The following is a 19,161-nucleotide window of genomic DNA, read 5'->3' on the forward strand; positions in this document are numbered from 1 at the left end:
AACCTGTTTTGAAGTCGTCTCAAAAAAACGAAGCGCAGATCCAAGACGACTCAAAAATGTCTTCGAACATGCGATCTAGACACATCAATCCAAAAGTATTAATATCCCCGTTTTTCAAGTACAGAATACCTACCTCAACAACAATGAATTCAGACGACTCTCTCCGCGGTCAACTCCGCCAACTCTTCGGTCTGCCCTCGAAACTCGAGGCAACAAAATCCGCCGTGTTGGACGCCCAGCAAAACCACGGCGAACGCGTTGGAAAATGGCGATGTCTTTGCGGCCATTTGAACACAATACTGCATCTCGCCGGAAAGAACCCTCATCCCCTAGGCCTACTTCAATGCCGTAGTTGTCCACTGGTCTGGTACCCGAACAGCACGCCGACGTTCACGAGCCAAAGCCTCAACATCACCTGGAAAACCATCTCGTCCAACGCTAGCGAGGACACACGCATCGTTCCTCGACCGCGGAACCCCAGGTCGCAGCACATCTACGTTTGTCTGGGCCACGGCTGCGGCCTGAGCTGGCGTACGGACATCAAGAGGGAGTGGTTGAGCGGGAACAAGAGGCACATTCTGCTCTTAGGCGGAAAGCGTGGGAAGTTGCATTGTGACTGTGGGATGAAGATTTTCGAGCCTGGGGCATACGAAATCTTTGAGATTGAGAAGCGGTTTGACGATAGGCTTGCGGCTTCGGCGGCTTTGGGTGTTGGTGGGGGAGAAAAGCGCCGTGACGAAGGCCAATCGCAGTGCGGTTAATATAGAGGCGCTGTCTTGTGATTTCCTAGGGTTGATATGCATCTATGAATTCACGAGGGGATGGCTGGTGGTGGGTAGAGTTGCGATGGATAGTATGGTGGCAGTATCTTGTCTTCACGTATTAGATTTCATATGCAATAGATTTTATTTTCCGAATGCCTTCAGTAACAAAGAACCAGACCGTACATGAAACGAGCGCTACCACCACCAGCGGAGGTATTTAGAAGAGGCAACAAAGTCCGCGCCGTCCAGTTGGAGTTTAGATGCCGAGATAGCAGCTAAGCCCTGCCAGGGCTAGATTCATCTTGGGGATCGGACAACCTGCGATAACGACGCGCCATCTGCCTCGGCGCTTTGCCCAAAACATGGCTTTCCTGTAACCTCTCCCAGTAACCCCAGCTCGAAGCCAGCAGCAGCATTTACATATCCAGTTGTTTGCGCAGCGGTTGAAATGCAAGGTACCTTACCCCGCGTCCGCGTCGTTAGCGACTCGGCAGCCAAAAACCCCGCCACGCGGGTAAGACACCCTCTTATCGTCTCTAATGCATCGTACATGCAATCAAGCAACCCAAGATCTAAAGAAGGAAAAAACATATGGGAAATCAGGAAGTCTTAACAATGAGCTCATTGTTGCCTGATGAAGCACCCCCTTTTTTCCAACATTCACCAATGCTTATCACATCTTGACATCTCTTATCAGCGCTTATCACCAGCTATCACCAGCTATCACCACCACCCTGGCTCCTCTCGTCTCGGTGCCTCCGCATACAGAATAGTGGGAGCAACGCCCAGTTTCTTGGAATGCACGCTTAATACAGCTCGTGAGGGACGGAAGGTGCGGATAGGGTACTGCGTACACGGGCGTCCTATCAATCGTTGCTACCTTACCGGGAACTTGAATCGGTGTCGGAACAATGGCGCGCGGGTGAACTTCACAAAAGCAACGCTATCCGTTGAGTCTTAGTGGCGAGACCCGGCTGAAGCTGATGCATAATTGAATACCTTTCCCTGTCTCCTTGTCTCTTTCTCTTTCGTTCGGTCTCTCTCCTCAAGACTCCCTCTCTCTCCCAACTGAAACTGCGCGCCGATAGGGGAAAGCGCAACATCATGTCGGAAAAAAAGGCGGATGAGATTGTTGGCAATAGCCAAGATGTCGAGTTTGGCGTTGGAAATGTACAGCAGGCAAGGCCGAGAAAGACTTCAGCGGTTGATCCTACCGTTATTGCGGGAGAAATCTTCGATGATCGATATGAGACTACTCAGCGAGGTCTGAAGTCACGGTATGTCATTCATCCTATCTCTTGGATACGTACGTCAGTAAGGAGACGGCTAATCGACGCAGACATGCTCAGATGATTGCTCTGGGTGGCACAATTGGAACGGGTCTCTTCGTCGGCAGTGGTGTCACTCTTTCTCGCGGAGGTCCAGCCTTCATCCTTGCATCTTTTTGCGTCATGTCCTTTTTGATCTTCTGCACCGTCGCCGGAATCATTGAAGTCGCTGCCTATCTGCCTACTCCCGGATCCTCGATGAACCTCTTCGGCGCGCGCTACGTATCTCGCTCGCTGGGTTTTGGTCTCGGATGGCTCTACTTCTACTCTCTTGGTATTTTGGTGCCATACGAGATCACGGCTGCTGCGCTCGTCATCGAATACTGGAGTCCACCCGTGAATATCGCAGTCTGGGTCACAATCATGATCATTGTGATTGTGGGCCTGAACTGCTTCCCAGTAAAGTTTTATGGCGAAACCGAGTTCTGGTTTGCTGGCACGAGTAAGTTGCTTTCCCATTCATCTCCAGCTGAAGATGAGAAAGAAGCTGACTTTTATGCCCTCAAAAACAGAGGTCATTATGATTCTGGGTCTCCTATTGCTTTCATTCATCCTCTTCTGGGGCGGTGGCCCACAACACGACCGCCTCGGCTTCCGATACTGGAAAGATCCTGGAGCAGCGAATACCTATCTTGAACCAGGGAATACGGGTCGCTTCGTTGCTTTGTTGTCTACCTTGGTTCTCTCAGCCGTATGCCAATCCTCTCCATTCCGCCGCCAGTGTCAAATTTACTAACCCCGAAAACAGTTCCCCTTCTCCTTCGCCCCCGAACTTCTCGTCGCTACTGGCGGCGAAATGCAATCCCCCCGCCGCAATCTCCCTACCGCCGCTCGCCGCTACATCTACCGCCTCGTCATCTTCTATGTCTTCGGTGTCCTCGCCATCGGCGTAATTTGTCCCAGTAACGATGAGAGTATTACCTCTGGTGGCGCCGGCGCCGGCTCCTCGCCTTTTGTGGCTGGTATCAAAAGAGCAGGCATACCCGTCCTTGACAGCATCATCAATGCCGGTATCATCATCAGCGCCTGGTCGTCTGGAAACTCGTTCTTGTTCCTGTCCAGCCGCAGCCTGTACGGTCTCGCGCTATCAGGAAATGCGCCATCCATCTTCAAATCGTGCACAAAGTCCGGTGTGCCGTACTACGCCGTCGCTGCATCGTCGCTTTTCTGCGCCCTGGCCTATCTTAATGTCGGCTCATCGTCCGCGGTGGTCTTCACCTGGTTCGTCAACCTGACAAATACCTCTGGTTTCATCTCGTGGATCTGCTGTGGTATCATCTTCTTGCGTTTCCGCAAGGCATGCGACGCACAAGGCATCACGGATTTGCCGTATCGCTCTCCCGTCGGCAAGTGGGGCGCATGGACTGTCATTGTCGCATTCACCTTCCTCTGCCTCATCAACGGCTTCGACGTCTTCTGGCCCGAGAAATGGAACGTTAGCTCCTTCTTCACCGCCTACGTCGGTATCCCCATGTTCTTCCTCTTCTACGGTGGCCACCGTATCTGGGCGAGGAAAGATGGCTGGGCATATGATCCTCTCACAGTGGATTTGCATACGGGCTTGGAACAAGTGCTTGCTGAGGAGAGGCCGGCGAGGATAATCAAGGGCCCGTGGTGGAAGAAGATTACACTGATTTGGCAGTAAGACAGAGTCGTATATATGACATGGGGAAACAATGCTTCATATAGAAACATGCAAATCAAAAGAGCAAAAAAACTTTTGGTGTATTCGTACACGGCATCCTGGCATAGCCTGGGCGTTGTTCGAAATCCCCAAATTCTCCGGAAAAAAAAGGTACTTCCATATGTACATATGTGCGGCCAGTGTCCACAAAACGCCAGTGCTAAAAAAAAATGTTCCCCATCATGCCTACGTTCACCACGTCAATTCTTTCTCCGGCCGGTGCATCATTTGCTGTGGCACACAGCCCCACGAGCAAACGCTAACCTTGAACGGATGAAAGTATCCATTGCCATTACTCCAAAACTCGATCCACTCGGCACGCGCCACAACATACTGCTTGCGACACGCATGGCACTCACGAAAGACACTGTAACCGCCCTCGGCCGTCCTATCCGCCTGCGCGAGTATCTTCTCCGCTGCGCGTGGAATCTCGTATTCGCCATTATTACTAATCATCCTGCGGAGGTCGGACGTAGAATCTGTCTGCAGCGAGCGGGTCAAGGTAGCTGTAAGGAGAGACGGGACTTTTGAGTGTTCAGGTGGAGCGAACCAAGGGAATGAAGGGACGCCGTAGGTTCCACGGGAGGTTTCTACGATGACGGGGTATTTTTCGTAGTCTGAGGCGGGGAGGGAGGGGGAGCCGCGGAGGAGTGAGCCGGTTTGGTCGTAGTAGGATACTAGAGTGCGGGCAATGTAGCGAGGGAGGTAGATGAGGAGGAGTTCCTCGCCTATGTCGCGGACGTGGAGAGAAGGGTGGTGCGGGTAGAAGCCTATGTCTTGTTCGCTGTCGGGCCCGCTGCTGAAGCACGTGGCCCAGGATTCAAAGTAGCGAATGCGCCAGACGATTGAGTCGCGGTCTCTGCACGTTGGGAGCGACTCGTAAAGGTGGACTAGTTCGCTGCGTGCGTGGTGGCGCAGACTGTCGAGGTCATAGGAGCCCTTGTCGAGATGTTGGGTGTAGACTTCTTCCCCAGGCACGCGAGTGTGAAAGCGTTTGGACGTCATGGGTTCTAGCAGGTCGCTTCCCATGGTAGTGAGACGGCCTAGCTTGCCGTACGGCCAGAGGAGGCTAACGACATCGAAAGGCAGGCACTTGAGCTTGTTTTGCGAAACGTACAGCTCCTCCAACCTTCTCAGTCGACGAACATCTTGTGGTAACTCTTCAATCTCGTTCTCACGGAGAGCGAGGCTGTTGAGGCATGTGATGCTGAAGAGTGAGGGAACAAGGCGTCGAAGTCGGTTTTTGTTAAGGTTAAGGTGGATCTCAGGCTCAAAGGACCGAAACTGGCCTTCGGCTGGAGCCTCGCGATCGTTGACGAGCGGGTCCTTGATGACGAACCTGAGCTCGCCAATGCGTGTGATATCGCTGTCGTAAAGGCCCTGACCTTCGAAATCATACGTCTCCCGGTCCTTGTCTAGACCCTCGTCAAGCTGCCAGTTGAAAGCACGTTCGGCATCACTCATGGTGACCTTGCGGATGGCAGGGGTCGCGGGAACTGCGGGGCAGCTTGAGGTGTCCACTTGCATGGCTTGAGTATGGCTGGCATCCATGTCGATGGCGTGGCCGTCTGCATATTCCATCTCGTCTGGAAATGGCGACTTGTGCTGGGGAAGCAGATCGTCGGAGCTGTCGGTCGCGTCGCTCAGCATGTAGACGCCAGAATCAAAGTTGCGATCGAGATTGCGGGAGAATTTTGGCTTCTTGACCTCTGGGCTATTGTGGGCAGACTCGCGATTGTCCCACCACGCGCCCTTGCGTTTGTTCTTGTGGATACGTGGGGATTCATAGTTTGTCACGTCGATGGATTCGCGCGAGTCGTCGCTGGAGAAGAGGGGAGGGGGCGAGCTCGACTTTGAAGTGAAAGCGTTGTGTTGGGGCTCGAAGAATGGCGGGCTCTGAGGGCTGATGCTACCCAAGTGCGGAGGTGATGACGGAGGAATGGCGTCGCTGTTCATGGTGGGATGGGGGTAAGGCGCTCAAGGGACGGCACACGTGGCAGGTGTATTTTTTTCTTTGTCTCTCAACACCGACGTGTCGAGCCCTTTTTCTCTTGCTTAGCGTGATGGAGGTTGGGGAATTCGACCTGGGGACGAAGACGGGACGACGCGTTTCTAGTGCGTCGGACACGCGACCCCACCACCGAACCAGGGTCTCGATGCCGTCATGTCCCGCGCCCGATAACGATTCCACGTGCCTCTGCTCCACATAGTACTAATATAGTAAAAAAGCACCATGTGAATCGCCATGGTTACATGTTTCCCACGCTGTGGTTTTCTCGCCTTTTCTTGTCGCAATATGCGATGCAAAGTTTTGTCGGGGTGCAAACACTCGAATGGCGCCAGCTCTGCAACTTGCCGTGCAGCAGGTGGCGTCTCGCAAAAGCAACAAAGCAAACACGCATGACGATATGCACTCTGACAGAAAAGGGACAAGCTGGGATGGACGAAATTGGACGTACTGGGGTTTTCAATCCCACAAAGGCAAATAAACACGATTCAGTCCTATCTCCAACAGGTATCATAATCCGCCCATCCGTCGGAGAGCAATGTTGGTTAACAGCCGGCCTTCCATTTCCATACCCGAACCCTCCAACGGCTCGCCCCTGGACATGGCCAGCTCTGTCATGACTTTGCCCATCTCCCTAGTTGGTGACATGATACTCTTCCATGTCGTGTTCAGCACCGGAAGGAGGGCCTTCTTCCACATTTCTTGCTTGGGTATGAATGGATGGATCTCGGGGTGGGCCGACCAGTCCACCCCGCATGGCCGCACATTGTATACCTTGAACATGGGATTCTTTTTGCCAAAATCAAATAGCGCAGACTCGATCTGCCCCTTGACCCTCCCGTACAGCGCGGTGAACATACCAGGAGTCTGCGTGGCACCTTCACCCGACACATAAACAAACGTAAATGGCGAGTCTGGGTGGAGAGTGGAAAAGGCTTGGGCAGCCGCAAGAGGGTAATCGTGGGTTATTTGGAAATACTCCCTGCAACGAGTGTGAATACATATGTATGTAAGTAGGCCTGTGTCTGTGCATTGCCCAACCATGTACTATGTGTTGTACACACTTACTCTTTGCTAACGGCGTTCTGGGAGACTCCCTGTGCCCATACGCAACCGTGCGCGTCTTTCAGCTCACGCAGAAGCGCCTCGTCGTATTTGTTGAAGTCGTTGTGAATGATGACCTTGGCCTTGGCATGGCCCTCTGCCATCTTGACTGGTCGTCTGCTGAGGATGGATATGCGGCTGATGCCTTCTTGCGCAAGCATGTTGTGGAGGACAGACGCGCCAACAAGGCCTGTCGCGCCAGTGAGTATGAGATGCATGGCTGTCGCGGGGGGTTTGCTGGCTACGGTCCTGGGTAGTCGATGGGTGTTGGCAGGCTTTGCCTTGGGAAGCTGCGGTCGTCCATGTAGATATAGTCACACAGAACTGCAGCCAGCACCATGTGAATTTTCTATTCCCGGCAAAGGGAGCGTATCGCCGTGGGACAAGTGGATATGAAGCCCGAAGAGGAAGAATCCCGTATGGACATAGTGCTATGTCCGATTGAGAGGGTGTGCTGCGCCAGAAAATGGGGGCCGAAAATGGTCCGGTCCGTTGCCTGACTAAGCTGGCGGCGCCTCATTACGACACCGCCAGCGCTGCAGCCTGTGCCTGAGAAACACCGTAGCACGAACCTCATCCCCTAGCAGTGTCAGAGACGACACGTTCCCATCGCATGACTTGGCCGCATGAGGACCCGCACCAGAGACTCTCCGCAATGGGAGAGGCTCTGCTACATTGGCGGCCCCTGGCGATCCGATGCGGGCCGGGCTTTCGTTTTGCCCGGTCGCCAGGTAGGCGACAAGGTCCAGAGCAGCATGACTGATTGACTGCCCAACACTTTTGTCGCAACAAGTGGATATTATCCCTCCCTTTCCCCGTCTCTTTGCTTGAGCCCTTCCAGTTCTTCTCTTGTCGACTTCGTTGCTTCTCCTTCCATCGGCAGCACTCGCAGTCATGGCAGCCACGGCCAGGGCCCTGGCGGATTCTCGCATTCTTCACCTCATCTTACGTCACCTCTCCGACATGAAATACAAGGATCGCCGACAACGCGGATCTGATCAGCCAGTCGAACTTCTCGAATTCCGCCCTACCCTCGTGCCCTCGATTCTCGTCAACAAGCTGTGGGCGGACGAGGGCACGTCCATTCTCTGGAGGCGCTATCCCCACCTCCAGGCGCTGGACGACATGGCACCCACTCGACGGCAATGGTATGCGAACAAAGTAGAACGCCTGTTCGTCCTAGGCCCACCCGACGACGAAACAAACTTTGACTACTTGCGCGACTTGAACTGGCCCAACTTGAAGACGCTAGAGTTGGAAGTGGACTGGTGTAAACATGAAAAAGGAATTAACTCCATGCTTCACGCAGGGCTCCAGCATTTGGAATTCCTGGGTCCACAGAGCTGTGGCTCTGAATATATTGCTCGCACCATCCTGCCGGCTTTGTTTAAACCAAATCTGGTCAGCATACATATTGGCCCAGATGTAGTCGATCTCGAGGACCCACTACATCATCAGGTGCTACTGGATTTACTTGCTTCTGCGCCAAGTATCTCAGACGTTCGCATAATGAACGCTGGTTTTTCGGGAAAGGACGTCATCTTCAAAACCTTCAGTCAACGACTTGGCCTTGAAGCACTACAAATCGATCTCGACCCCGGTCTGCAGTTACTGCCTTACTTCTCAGGCCCAAATGCTCTCCCTTCTCCCTTCCTCTCTCTACGGCGTTTGCACATCATGTGCTACCCGGAGATCGCCCTCGCCTTACTACCTCAGCTGCAACTCATCGAAGATTTGCAATTGGACATTGCACGCATTCCTGACCAAGTGCAACACGAGGAAGACACAGATATTTTAAATCGTATCATTGTCCCGCTGGTACAATGTCAACAACTACAATCATTGAAGATCAATATCGGCCAGCTTGCGGTTGACTTTCCCTCGGCTACATCATGTCCAGCACTCTCTGGGGTCGCGCTCACAAACCTTGCCGCGAGCTGTCCGAAATTACAAGACGTCAGTTTATCCACCTCAGGGCCAGGGGGTATCAATGGATCAACCATTTCCAGTAGTCAATTTGAAACATTCTGCAAAGGCCTACCGGGACTTGTGAATTTGGAGCTGAAGTTTCATCCACAAACAGCGATCGACTTGGAGTTCACCGCACTCGGAAGCCTGGGGAAGAATTGTCATCAACTTGAGACTTTGCGCTTGAGAATATCTTGTCACCTGCCAGATCTGCAAATAGTCAAAGATATCTCGACACTGCAACCTACTGGCGAGTTCTCTCAAACCCCGATGAACACGAAGATTGAGCCCAGGACGCCCTCTATGACCGCCAACCTTGATGGAAGCGAATGCTTGCTTGGCATGGAAAGTCTTGCTTTATCCCAGACAAGTAACACGCCGCTTTTCCAGAACCTCAAACAACTTGCCTTCGCACGACCTCAGTCCATTCTGTCAATTGCGGGTGACACATATATATCATCATCTAGTTCTCAGACGGGTTCTGTGGTGGATCCCCTCGTAGAGCAGAGCCTCGTTCAGTCCTGGGCGCATCCACTTGCCACTCAATTCCCTCGTCTAGAAATTCTCGAAGCCTGGGGAGATTGGACGGGCCAGGATAACGAAACGCTCAACTACTTCCTACCACGTGAGGCACTACTTGCAACCATTTGGGAGTTCCTGAGCGGCGTGGAGCAGGATCTCTGGGACGAGGATGAAGACGTAGACGAAGACATTGACGAAGTCGGCAGCGGCTCGGATTGGATTGACGCGCACACGGACCGGTATAGCATCAATAGCTACACCAGCTTGGATTGGGATTTGGCCAGCCTTGTCAACGAGTTCCGGACCCAGGAAGACTTCAGTGGCCGCGCTTCTCTGGACACTTATGACGAAGAACCAGAGGACATGCTTACCCCCGGACCAATCCCGGGTAAAGACGAGGAGCCGTATTTTCGGCACTCTGATGCCAAGAACATTGCTGCATCTGGAGCAGGACCGGTCGACCTTGCTCCAGGCGCTGTCACTTGCTCAGTGTAGACATTTCTCCGCAAGATTGACTGATCAGATGTGAAACCTTTTGTACATGAATCATCACATGATGGCTTTCTTGTTAGAAGTGCTGCGCATAATTTCCATACACATGAATGCCCATATGCAACTTGTTCGACGGTAAGATATTTAGACGACTTGATGTAATCACGGTAGTTCAAAATAGAATACATGGAGTTGGGAGGAAAGGATATACACTATTTCTATATTTCCGTAAGAGAAGGTTTCACCATAGTTCATATTTGGGCCTCACGCTTCAACTTCTTCATCTATAACACACGCTATATAACACATACAAGCACAATCAGCACGAACATCAACGTGCGCAACCCGCAAACTATATCCGAAAACCCTTCAGCCTAGTTCCCTTCGGCATTTTTGTCAAACCCCAGGCACCAAGTGACCCAGGCACCCGGACTCCACAGAAGAGAAACACTGCACGTCTCAGTATTTCAAAGATCACCTTCCTCACGTCATTAGCCAAGCCAGTGCATAAAATTGACTTTGGTGAACCCCTGTACTCTCTCTTTTTCAAAGAGATCTGTTACTGCGTTTGGATCGAGAACCTGGGAAGGGTTGGGCGTGCGCGGGCAAGGCCACATTACCTTGGTTGGGGTTCCGCCTGTTGTTGTCTCAACCTCTGCATTTGCTCTCTACACACCACTTCTTTGTTTTTCTTTTTTGCAAGCGACGGGGAAGTCAAGACTGGATTCTTGCTCCTATGTGAAAGGGTGAAAAGAGGGGGGATACAAGACAAAGCAGCGGAATGCTAGGCTCGCGGACGGCCGAACTGAGGGCCCAGGAGTAAACGCTCCATTATTTTTTTCTTTATTTCCAAATTCTTGCCGCCAAATCAAGGCCAGTACGACTCGGCCTTACCATTATCGACCGGTTCGGGAGGAACGGGGTCTGAGAACGTGTATATCGGCGAGTACTAATATGCGGATACCGATGACTCCGCTTTCGACACTGCACCGTCTCAGCATCTCCGTTCTCGTCGTCAGTACCCTCACACAACAATTTGTTACAGCGATACCGCATGCTATATACCCGCGCCAGGCCTCTCCCATTGCTGGGTTACAGCTGCCAGGGTGTGCGCTGCGATGCTTGATTACGGAACTGGTACAAGATGGCTGTGCGGGTGAGGCGGACTTTACGTGCCATTGTCGGGGTGGGAAGTTGATGCAGGCTTCTTCGGCGTGTATTGCGCAAGGGTGCGGAAGTGTACAACGAGACGAGGCAGATGCGAAGGTTCAGGGATGGTGCAGGACTGTTATGGATGATGATGGCGGGTCATCGATCGCAAGCTCGAGTACAAGTGCGAGCACGGCGTCGAGTACGCCGTCCAATGGTCAAGAGGCTGTAGTGCCGAATCAGTCATCTACAAATACTGCGACAGTATCACAATCCACGAATACGATTCAGAGTACGGCACCGGCTAGCACACCGACCGGGACTCCTGTAAACCCACCACGTTCTTCGTCACAACCAGCCAGCGGAACACCCTCAGCTACAGGAACACCAGTACCCGCATTACCTGAGTCGGAACCACCCACACTCTCCCCAGGCGCAAAAGCAGGAATCGGTATCAGTGTCGCGATCCTCCCCATCATCGCCGGCATAATCCTCACCTGGTACATCCGCCGCCTAAAGCGCCAAGTGGCAGCCGCAAACACGCAACCATCACCACCATCCACCAACGAAGCCGTCCCACGCGGAAGCCAGGACACGGGCGCTTGGTCTACAGACGCCAACAATCCCTACCCCATCAGTCCCATGTCACCCTCGTACCCCGGCGGCATGCAAGAAACTACTGTCTCGAACATTGGATACGGCATGGTGATGAAGAAGCGGGGGCACGTGCTCAGTATCCTGCTGGAGCGCGACGACGAAGACGCGAATAGTCTCCGCGTGAGAGAGCCTGTGCCGGGGCAGAGAGAGGGACTCGCGGGACCAGTGGAGCTGGATGGGATTGGAGTTGCGATTAGTGAATTACCCGCTACGAATACACCGAGGAGGAGTTTGGAGCGGTAGATGTTGCGTGTAACATGTATGAGAAAGAGAGAAGGAGAGAGTCTGGATACTCTGGGTTATTCTTTAAAAAGTAAATATTGAAAATATTTGAAATATTGTGGGTATTCTTTGCCCGTGCAATGACTGGGATGTGAGAAGGTGATTCGGGGCGGAGGAGAAGTGAAGGTGGAGAGACGCTGGTGATTCACTCTGTTCGTTTGTCCATGGTGATATTGTGACTGCTTCATTCACTATCTGCCTCACTGTTTGCTTTCGCCAGCAAACAACAGTGTATTTCAACACCCCCTCTCCAATCCCTTACCTCTACCTCTATCAACACACGCTTTTCTCAATTAACAGCACACCATCAAAACATAATCAACTATGCATTTCTCCAACATTCTCCACTCTTTCATGCTCGTCTTGCTATTCGGCTTCGCCACTGCACTTCCTACAGATATGAGCTCCACCACGCACTCTGCAGCCATCGCCAACAACCGTCTCACACTTGAGGCGCACGATGGAGCTTGTAGCCCCAAGTGCAAGCAGGAGTTTGATAGTTTGCAGTCGTGTCGCTGGGTCGAGTATTGCATGTTGAGTAATCGGTATAACATCAAGTTGCGGGCTTATGTAAGTTCATGGATATTTCTTTCCTTTCTAAATTACTTGTTGTTTTCTTGGAGGGTTCGAGGAAAGGGAGACATGGACTAATGGGGTATACTACAGGACAACTGCTGCAAGCTTGTGCATCCGCCCAGTGCGGTTGACGAGAAGACGCGCGAGACTTTGGAGAAGTTGAAAGCTAAGACTGGGTTTAAGCCGGAGACTAAGACTGGTGGGGTGTAATTGGGTGGGTGCCTGGGTGCCTGAGGCGTCGAGAGGAGATGGAGAGGTGGGGTGCCATTGTGGGTAATGGCAGTCTGGACTCGGTATAGATATGGGAATGCGGGCTTAGAGAGCCGGGATGCGCAGTATGCCGTGCTCTAGGTTTCGATTGAGGGGTATCCTCTCAACGGTAGAGAATCGAGTCATAGTACAATCAATTTCTCATTGACATGACTTTATGAAGTAAGTATGCAATTGGCTATATTGATAGTGCACGTGATTGTCGCCAAGACTTGCCGCATCGGGTTGCGCAACAGAAGGCTGCCACAAATACTAACTCTAACGTTCTGACCCTCTGAACCCTCCTTCTTACACATGCTGTCTACGTAGACGAAAGTATCCCAGATGACTGGTAAGGCTTGCAAAGCTTGTGCGGCTGCCCTGTCCAATTCCTACGAGCTCGCGTCGGCCCTTCTGATCCGTCTTACAGGACCGAATCATGATAGGCCGTTGTGTGGCTCGAAAATCGATGACGCGCATGTGATTTAGAGCAAAGGGCACAGCCTCACCAGGGGGCTCTACGCGAGGTCTTGTCGTCTCCATCGGCCATCGCGATTCTTGAGCACCCGAGCAGCGGCTCGCTGGTCACCAGCAAGACTCGGCGACTGGGCGTGGTCTGGGCGGATGTAATGGCTGTCTCTGCCACCGAGGCACTTTTGCTACGGTAACAAGCACTAGAAAAAGGACTTTTGCTATATGTACCTCACCGCTATGCGCACGACATTCACGATCTCTACATGTCGAAGTAGGAACAAGATCGGGTAGATTGTGCGACGGAGAAACATTCTGGTTGCCACGGAGTTGAGAGAGAAGAGAATAGCTCGGGCCAAAGAGCAGTCCACTTTTTCTATGCGCGCCTTTGGCACCCCGCCGGCACGCCAACACCGATGGGGTTCATAACGCGCGCACATCAACAGGGATGGTGCGTTTTCAGGGCGTTCGACAAGACGTCTTCTGCTCGGCGTCGTGCCATATACGCTGAGTACGACGGGGAGATGTTGGCCAACGAGTTTGCCTCCACTAGCTAATGACATGTCTTCTTCTTCCTGCTTAAGTCGTTCTCTTCCACTTTCTGTTGGATACCCTTTTTTTGCTTGTTTCAGAGCTGAGGAATACGCCAATTAGGCACACCTCTATTAGATACGACAACTAAATCACGGTTGCGACAAGAGCAGCGGAACAGCGAATTACGGTTGCGGCAAAGGCAACAGAACAGCCAAGTACGGTTGCGATGAGACAGCACTACAACGAATCATAGCTGCAACAAGAACACGCAGTGTAGCAAAGCGCTCCGATACCTATAACTTCGTCATATCGTCCGTCCGTCCGTTTTTCCCATCGCGTCACCGAACGGGCACATACAGCCATCATGGCTGGCGCAATCGCAAGTCAGACATGGATCCTCACAAAGAAGACACTGCTCGTCGTCTTTGTGCGCCACTGGTTCTTCACGAGCGTGCGCGCATTCTGGGCTCCCATCATTTTTGTACGCCTTTGGGTCCTTTACAACACACTGCTGGCTAACCATGACGCACGCAGATGTTCTTCATTACCTACGCTAAGAACTTCTTCGTACCACCCTCTGAGTTCGGCATCGGCAACCCGTCCCCCATTCGAACCTTTCCCGACGCTCTCGCTTCTGCTCAAGGCGGCCGTGACAAGGTCGTCTTCATAAACAATGGCAACACTGGTGGTCAGATTGATCAGGTCATCGACCAACTATCTACAACTGTACGCGACGCAGGACTGCAAGCTATTACGATAGGATCTGAAGTGGAGCTGCTCACAACCTGTGCGAGCTCATTGCGCGGTGCCAGTACTTGCTTTGGCGCTGCCTCTTTCTACTCCAGTCCAAATGAGGGTCTAGGACCGGTCTGGAACTACACACTTCGATCAGATGGCGCCCTTGGAGAAAACATTTACGTGGACCAAAAAGACAATGATGTCCAGATATACATTCTTCCCTTCCAGCGCGCCATTGATCAAGCCATCGCTTCTGTGGACGGATCTAGACCAATTCCTGAGACCAACGAGTATCCCTATACCGACAAGACCCAAGAGGAGTACGACGACAGAATTCGAACACTCTTCATGGGCGCCCTTATTAACATCATGGGCGCAGCGTTGTACATTGGCATCTGCGGTGTGACGTACCAGCTCACGGGACAAATGGCCGAGGAGCGAGAACGTGGGATTTCACAGCTTGTCGAAGCAATGTCTCCTGCGAAGAAGGCTTGGCACACGCAGTTTGCGCGCCTCTTATCCATGCACATCGCTTTCGACATAATCTACTTTCCTGGATGGGTCATTATGGGAGCCATTGTCTGGGCTGTCGCCTTTTCGTCTTCGAATCCCATCATCTTGATCATCTTTCACGTTCTGGCTGGACTGTCACTAACGAGCTTCTCCATCTTTGGCGCGGCGTTTTTCAGAAAGGCACAACTATCCGGTATCACCATTGTCATGATTCCCATCCTTTTGGCTATCATTGCACAGGTTGCTGGTCCATTCAGCACCTCCGCCGTTTATGTGCTCAGTTTGATCTTTCCGTCCATCAATTATGTCTTCTTCACCATTTGCGTGGCGCGGTTCGAACGACAACTCGTTGCCATGAACATGGTTGAAGCCCCACCAGTCTACGAAGATCACGTGTGGAGGACTCCTGGTATTGTCTTTTGGGTTTTCGCGATTATTCAAACTTTTGTGTACCCGTTCCTTGGTGCTCTTGTCGAGCGATGGCTCTACGGTACCGTATCAGCTGACAGGAAAACTACAACTTCGTCGCCGGATCACAACATCATTCTTACAAACTTCTCCAAACACTGGACTCCTAGCTGGTTCCGCAGGAATGTCTTGTCCAAGTTCGGAGTAAAGCCCCCAGAGACGGTTATTGCTGTAGACAACTTCAGCATGAAGGCGCGCAAGGGCCAGATCATGGTGTTGCTCGGTGCAAACGGTAGTGGAAAATCTACTACACTCGACGCTATTGCTGGTCTCAACTCTATCACTAGTGGCGCCATCGAGATTGATGGTACTGGTGGTCTTGGTCTCTGTCCCCAGAAGAACGTCATGTGGGACGAACTCAATGTTTACGAGCACGTCCGCCTGTTCAACCAGCTCAAGTCCACTGGCGAGTTCGACTCGAAAGACAAGATTGAAGATCTCATCCGCGCTTGCGATCTAGGTCATAAGATGAAGGCGCAATCAAGCACACTTTCTGGTGGCCAAAAGCGAAAGCTTCAACTGGCAATGATGTTTACTGGTGGTTCTAAGGTCTGCTGCGTCGACGAAGTCTCATCTGGTTTAGACCCCCTTTCTCGACGAAAGATCTGGGAAATCTTGCTTGCTGAGCGTGGCGATCGCACATTCTTGCTTACTACCCATTTCCTCGATGAAGCAGATGTTCTTGCTGATTACGTCGCTATTCTCTCCCGCGGTGTACTCAAGACTAAGGGCACATCTGTCCAGCTTAAGCATGAGGTCGGCGCTGGATACCATGTCACCTATCCCAAGAGCGCTCTAGTAAAACCACCTGTTGATGCAGTCAAGAAGCCTTCACCCTCAGAAGGCATGGTTCAGTACCAGTTCGCTGATGCGCTACCTGCGACTAGGTTTGTGGACATCTTGAGAGACCACGGTGTAAAGAATTACGATATCGTTGGGCCAACGCTCGAAGACGTGTTTCTGGCGAACGCTGAAGAAGTCAAGGAATATAATCTCATGGATGCCGAGCATGGCGAGCACGCCGATGATTCTGAAAAGGAGGCCGATGTGCCTTTGGATAACATTTCGGACTCGGAGAAGAGACTTGACATGGGCAAGGGCCGCGGTACAGGACTGTTCCAGCAAGTACTGATCCTGATACAAAAGCGAGTCACCATCGTCAAGCGCAACTTCTGGCCTTATGTCTTCGCACTGATTCTCCCTATTGCTGCCGCTGGCTTAGTCACGCTCTTCCTTCAGGGCTACGAAGCTGTCGGTTGCGATCCGGGCGCCGCTTCCAACGACCCGGAAATCTTTTCACTTTCAAGCGCAAAACGGATACCACTGATCCCAATCGGACCGCGTAGCACGGCCGGCTCCGCGGTAGAGACAATCGCCCAACGGTCTGGTGTTCGAGAGAACGCCTTCAACATTGTGGATACGCTTGACGATTTCAATGGCTTTGTACAGACCCGCTTCCGCAACATCACGCCTGGCGGTTTCTTCCTGAATCAAAATGGTCCGCTTCTCATGGCGTACCTCGGAAATGGCGGTGTCGTTGCTGGTCTGATAACACTCAACACGCTTGACAACATTGCTAGCAACATTACAATTGCGACGCAATACCAGCAGTTTGCCGTGCCGTTTGCTCCTAATATGGGAGACACTCTCCAACTAACACTTTACTTTGGCCTTGCCATGTGTGTTTACCCGGCCCTGTTCGCTTTATACCCCACGCAAGAAAGGTTGAGGAATGTTCGAGCTTTGCATTACAGTAACGGTATTCGTGCTGTACCTTTATGGGTAGCATACACAGCTTTTGATTTTATATTCGTGCTTATAATCTCTGCCGTCACAACAATCATCTTTGTCGCAGTAAGTCCATCAAACATTTGTGGGTGTAACACACACTGACCCTAATTTAGGCATCAAGTGCATTTTATGCGCCGGGATACATCTTCGTCATCTTCTCCTTGTACGGCTTATGCGCAATTCTCTTCTCATACCTCATTTCGATCGTTGTTACTTCGCAACTTGCAGCCTTTGCGTTCGCGGCTGGAGGCATGGTCTCGCTTTACCTCATCTATTTCATTGGATACATGGCGATTCTCACCTACGCCCCTGCTTACGCTATAGACTCGTACATCGATTACTTTCACTGGACCGTCTCAATCATCTCGCCCTCGGCAAGTTTGCTGAGAACGCAGCTGCTGTCGCTCAACTCATTCAGTATTCTGTGCGATGGTACCCGGATCCCAAGTTACCCCGGTGCCATCACTGTCTACGGCGGCCCGATCTTGTATCTCATTGTTCAAATCATCCTTCTCTTTATTGCTTTGGTCTGGTGGGACTCTGGATACCGACCCCCATTCCTCAACCGCGACAAGAGCCGCCAACACCATTCTGAGGAGAATGTGGAAAACATACCACCTGCAGTTGCAGCGGAGATTGCTCGTGCCGAGCAATGCAAAGACAGTCTTCGCGCACTGCACCTTCACAAGCAATTCGGCTCGAACCACGCTGTAAACGACATCACATTCGGTATTCCTCAAGGTCAAGTCTTCGCACTTCTAGGTCCAAACGGTGCTGGAAAATCTTCTACTATCTCACTTATCCGTGGAGATATCCACCCTACAACTCACATTAACGGCGGCGGCGACGTCCTCATCGAAGACATCTCCATTGTCAGGAAACGCGCCGCTGCCCGAGGCAACCTTGGAGTCTGCCCACAATTCGATGCCATGGACACCATGACCGTTACAGAGCACCTCCACTTCTACGCTCGCGCCCGCGGCGTGACCGACCCCAAAGCCAGCGTCGAAGCCGTCCTTCAAGCAACCAGTCTGACCCGCTTTGCCGACCGTCTCGCATCGAAGCTCTCCGGCGGCAACAAGCGTAAATTAAGCTTAGGCATCGCACTCATGGGCAACCCGTCCGTCCTCCTCCTTGACGAACCCTCAAGCGGCATGGACGCAGCCGCCAAACGAGTAATGTGGCGCACGCTCCTCGGCGTTGCGGCACCGGGCCGCGCCCTCCTCATCACCACACACTCGATGGAAGAAGCAGACAAGCTCGCCACCCGTGTGGGTATCATGAAACGCAAGATGTTGGCGCTCGGCACCGTGTCAGATCTTGGTGAGCAATACGGTGACGCGTGGGTTGTTCAACTCGTGCTCAAATCCGCGCCTGAGACTACCGAAGAGGAAATGGAGCAGGTTAAGCAGTGGGTTGCGCGAAGTATCCCTGGTGTTCAGTTTGATAAGTGGGGGTCTAGAGGGGGTGGACATGGGCAGTTGAGGTTCAAGGTGCTTAAGGCTGCGGCGACGGAGTCTGCTCACTTGGACAAAGAGGAGGGTAAGGTTGCTGATGTGGATGTGATGAGGGTTGGTTCAAAGGAGTCAGCATCGGATCTTGGTGGTATTCCTGGGTTGATTCAGCTGCTTGAGACGAATAGGGAGGTGTTGGGCTTGGAGTATTATTCTGTTTCGCCCACGACACTAGATGAGGTTTTCCTCCGCGTAGTTGGCGAGGAAGAGGAGGAAGAGAAGGGGAAGACGGGGGGTGCGTCGAAAGTCAAGCGTCTTTTGACTTGTGGGCTTGCTCGTTCGTAGATTAATGAGGTATAGAGACGTGTGGGGGTATACATTGAATGCGTTTTGCTTTTCTTCTTTGAAC

At 52.2% G+C, this 19,161-nt stretch overlaps 8 protein-coding genes across 8 annotated transcripts; 6 read left to right on the forward strand and 2 right to left on the reverse strand.

Moving 5' to 3' along the window:
• Positions 1 to 143: 143 nt before the first annotated feature.
• COCVIDRAFT_98892 (hypothetical protein) lies at positions 144 to 761 on the forward strand (the record flags this gene model as incomplete). The annotated part of the gene is made up of 1 exon (XM_014701276.1): positions 144 to 761. The coding sequence occupies one exon, from the start codon at positions 144 to 146 to the stop codon at positions 759 to 761; it is 618 nt and encodes a 205-aa protein (XP_014556762.1).
• Positions 762 to 1,868: 1,107 nt separating this feature from the next.
• COCVIDRAFT_15891 (hypothetical protein) lies at positions 1,869 to 3,737 on the forward strand (the record flags this gene model as incomplete). Its single annotated transcript, XM_014701225.1, has 4 exons — positions 1,869 to 2,041; positions 2,080 to 2,534; positions 2,605 to 2,783; positions 2,841 to 3,737. 4 exons carry the CDS (start codon positions 1,869 to 1,871, stop codon positions 3,735 to 3,737), a joined length of 1,704 nt encoding a protein of 567 aa, XP_014556711.1.
• Positions 3,738 to 3,968: 231 nt separating this feature from the next.
• COCVIDRAFT_98977 (hypothetical protein) lies at positions 3,969 to 5,732 on the reverse strand (the record flags this gene model as incomplete). Its single annotated transcript, XM_014701277.1, has 1 exon — positions 3,969 to 5,732. The coding sequence occupies one exon, from the start codon at positions 5,730 to 5,732 to the stop codon at positions 3,969 to 3,971; it is 1,764 nt and encodes a 587-aa protein (XP_014556763.1).
• A 562-nt stretch (positions 5,733 to 6,294) lies between these two features.
• On the reverse strand, positions 6,295 to 7,106 carry COCVIDRAFT_98929 (hypothetical protein; the record flags this gene model as incomplete). Its single annotated transcript, XM_014701278.1, has 2 exons — positions 6,295 to 6,766; positions 6,853 to 7,106. 2 exons carry the CDS (start codon positions 7,104 to 7,106, stop codon positions 6,295 to 6,297), a joined length of 726 nt encoding a protein of 241 aa, XP_014556764.1.
• A 676-nt stretch (positions 7,107 to 7,782) lies between these two features.
• On the forward strand, positions 7,783 to 9,873 carry COCVIDRAFT_26534 (hypothetical protein; the record flags this gene model as incomplete). The annotated part of the gene is made up of 1 exon (XM_014701238.1): positions 7,783 to 9,873. The coding sequence occupies one exon, from the start codon at positions 7,783 to 7,785 to the stop codon at positions 9,871 to 9,873; it is 2,091 nt and encodes a 696-aa protein (XP_014556724.1).
• Positions 9,874 to 10,836: 963 nt separating this feature from the next.
• COCVIDRAFT_37684 (hypothetical protein) lies at positions 10,837 to 11,919 on the forward strand (the record flags this gene model as incomplete). Its single annotated transcript, XM_014701279.1, has 1 exon — positions 10,837 to 11,919. One exon carries the CDS (start codon positions 10,837 to 10,839, stop codon positions 11,917 to 11,919), a length of 1,083 nt encoding a protein of 360 aa, XP_014556765.1.
• A 363-nt stretch (positions 11,920 to 12,282) lies between these two features.
• Positions 12,283 to 12,744, forward strand: COCVIDRAFT_26536 (hypothetical protein; the record flags this gene model as incomplete). Its single annotated transcript, XM_014701239.1, has 2 exons — positions 12,283 to 12,528; positions 12,625 to 12,744. 2 exons carry the CDS (start codon positions 12,283 to 12,285, stop codon positions 12,742 to 12,744), a joined length of 366 nt encoding a protein of 121 aa, XP_014556725.1.
• Positions 12,745 to 14,152: 1,408 nt separating this feature from the next.
• On the forward strand, positions 14,153 to 19,097 carry COCVIDRAFT_26537 (hypothetical protein; the record flags this gene model as incomplete). The annotated part of the gene is made up of 3 exons (XM_014701240.1): positions 14,153 to 14,269; positions 14,323 to 17,361; positions 17,412 to 19,097. The coding sequence occupies 3 exons, from the start codon at positions 14,153 to 14,155 to the stop codon at positions 19,095 to 19,097; spliced, it is 4,842 nt and encodes a 1,613-aa protein (XP_014556726.1).
• Between the last annotated feature and the right edge of the window lie 64 nt (positions 19,098 to 19,161).

This window comes from Bipolaris victoriae (genome assembly GCF_000527765.1).
Source record: "Bipolaris victoriae FI3 unplaced genomic scaffold scaffold_41, whole genome shotgun sequence".
Taxonomy (NCBI): Eukaryota; Fungi; Ascomycota; class Dothideomycetes; order Pleosporales; family Pleosporaceae; genus Bipolaris; species Bipolaris victoriae.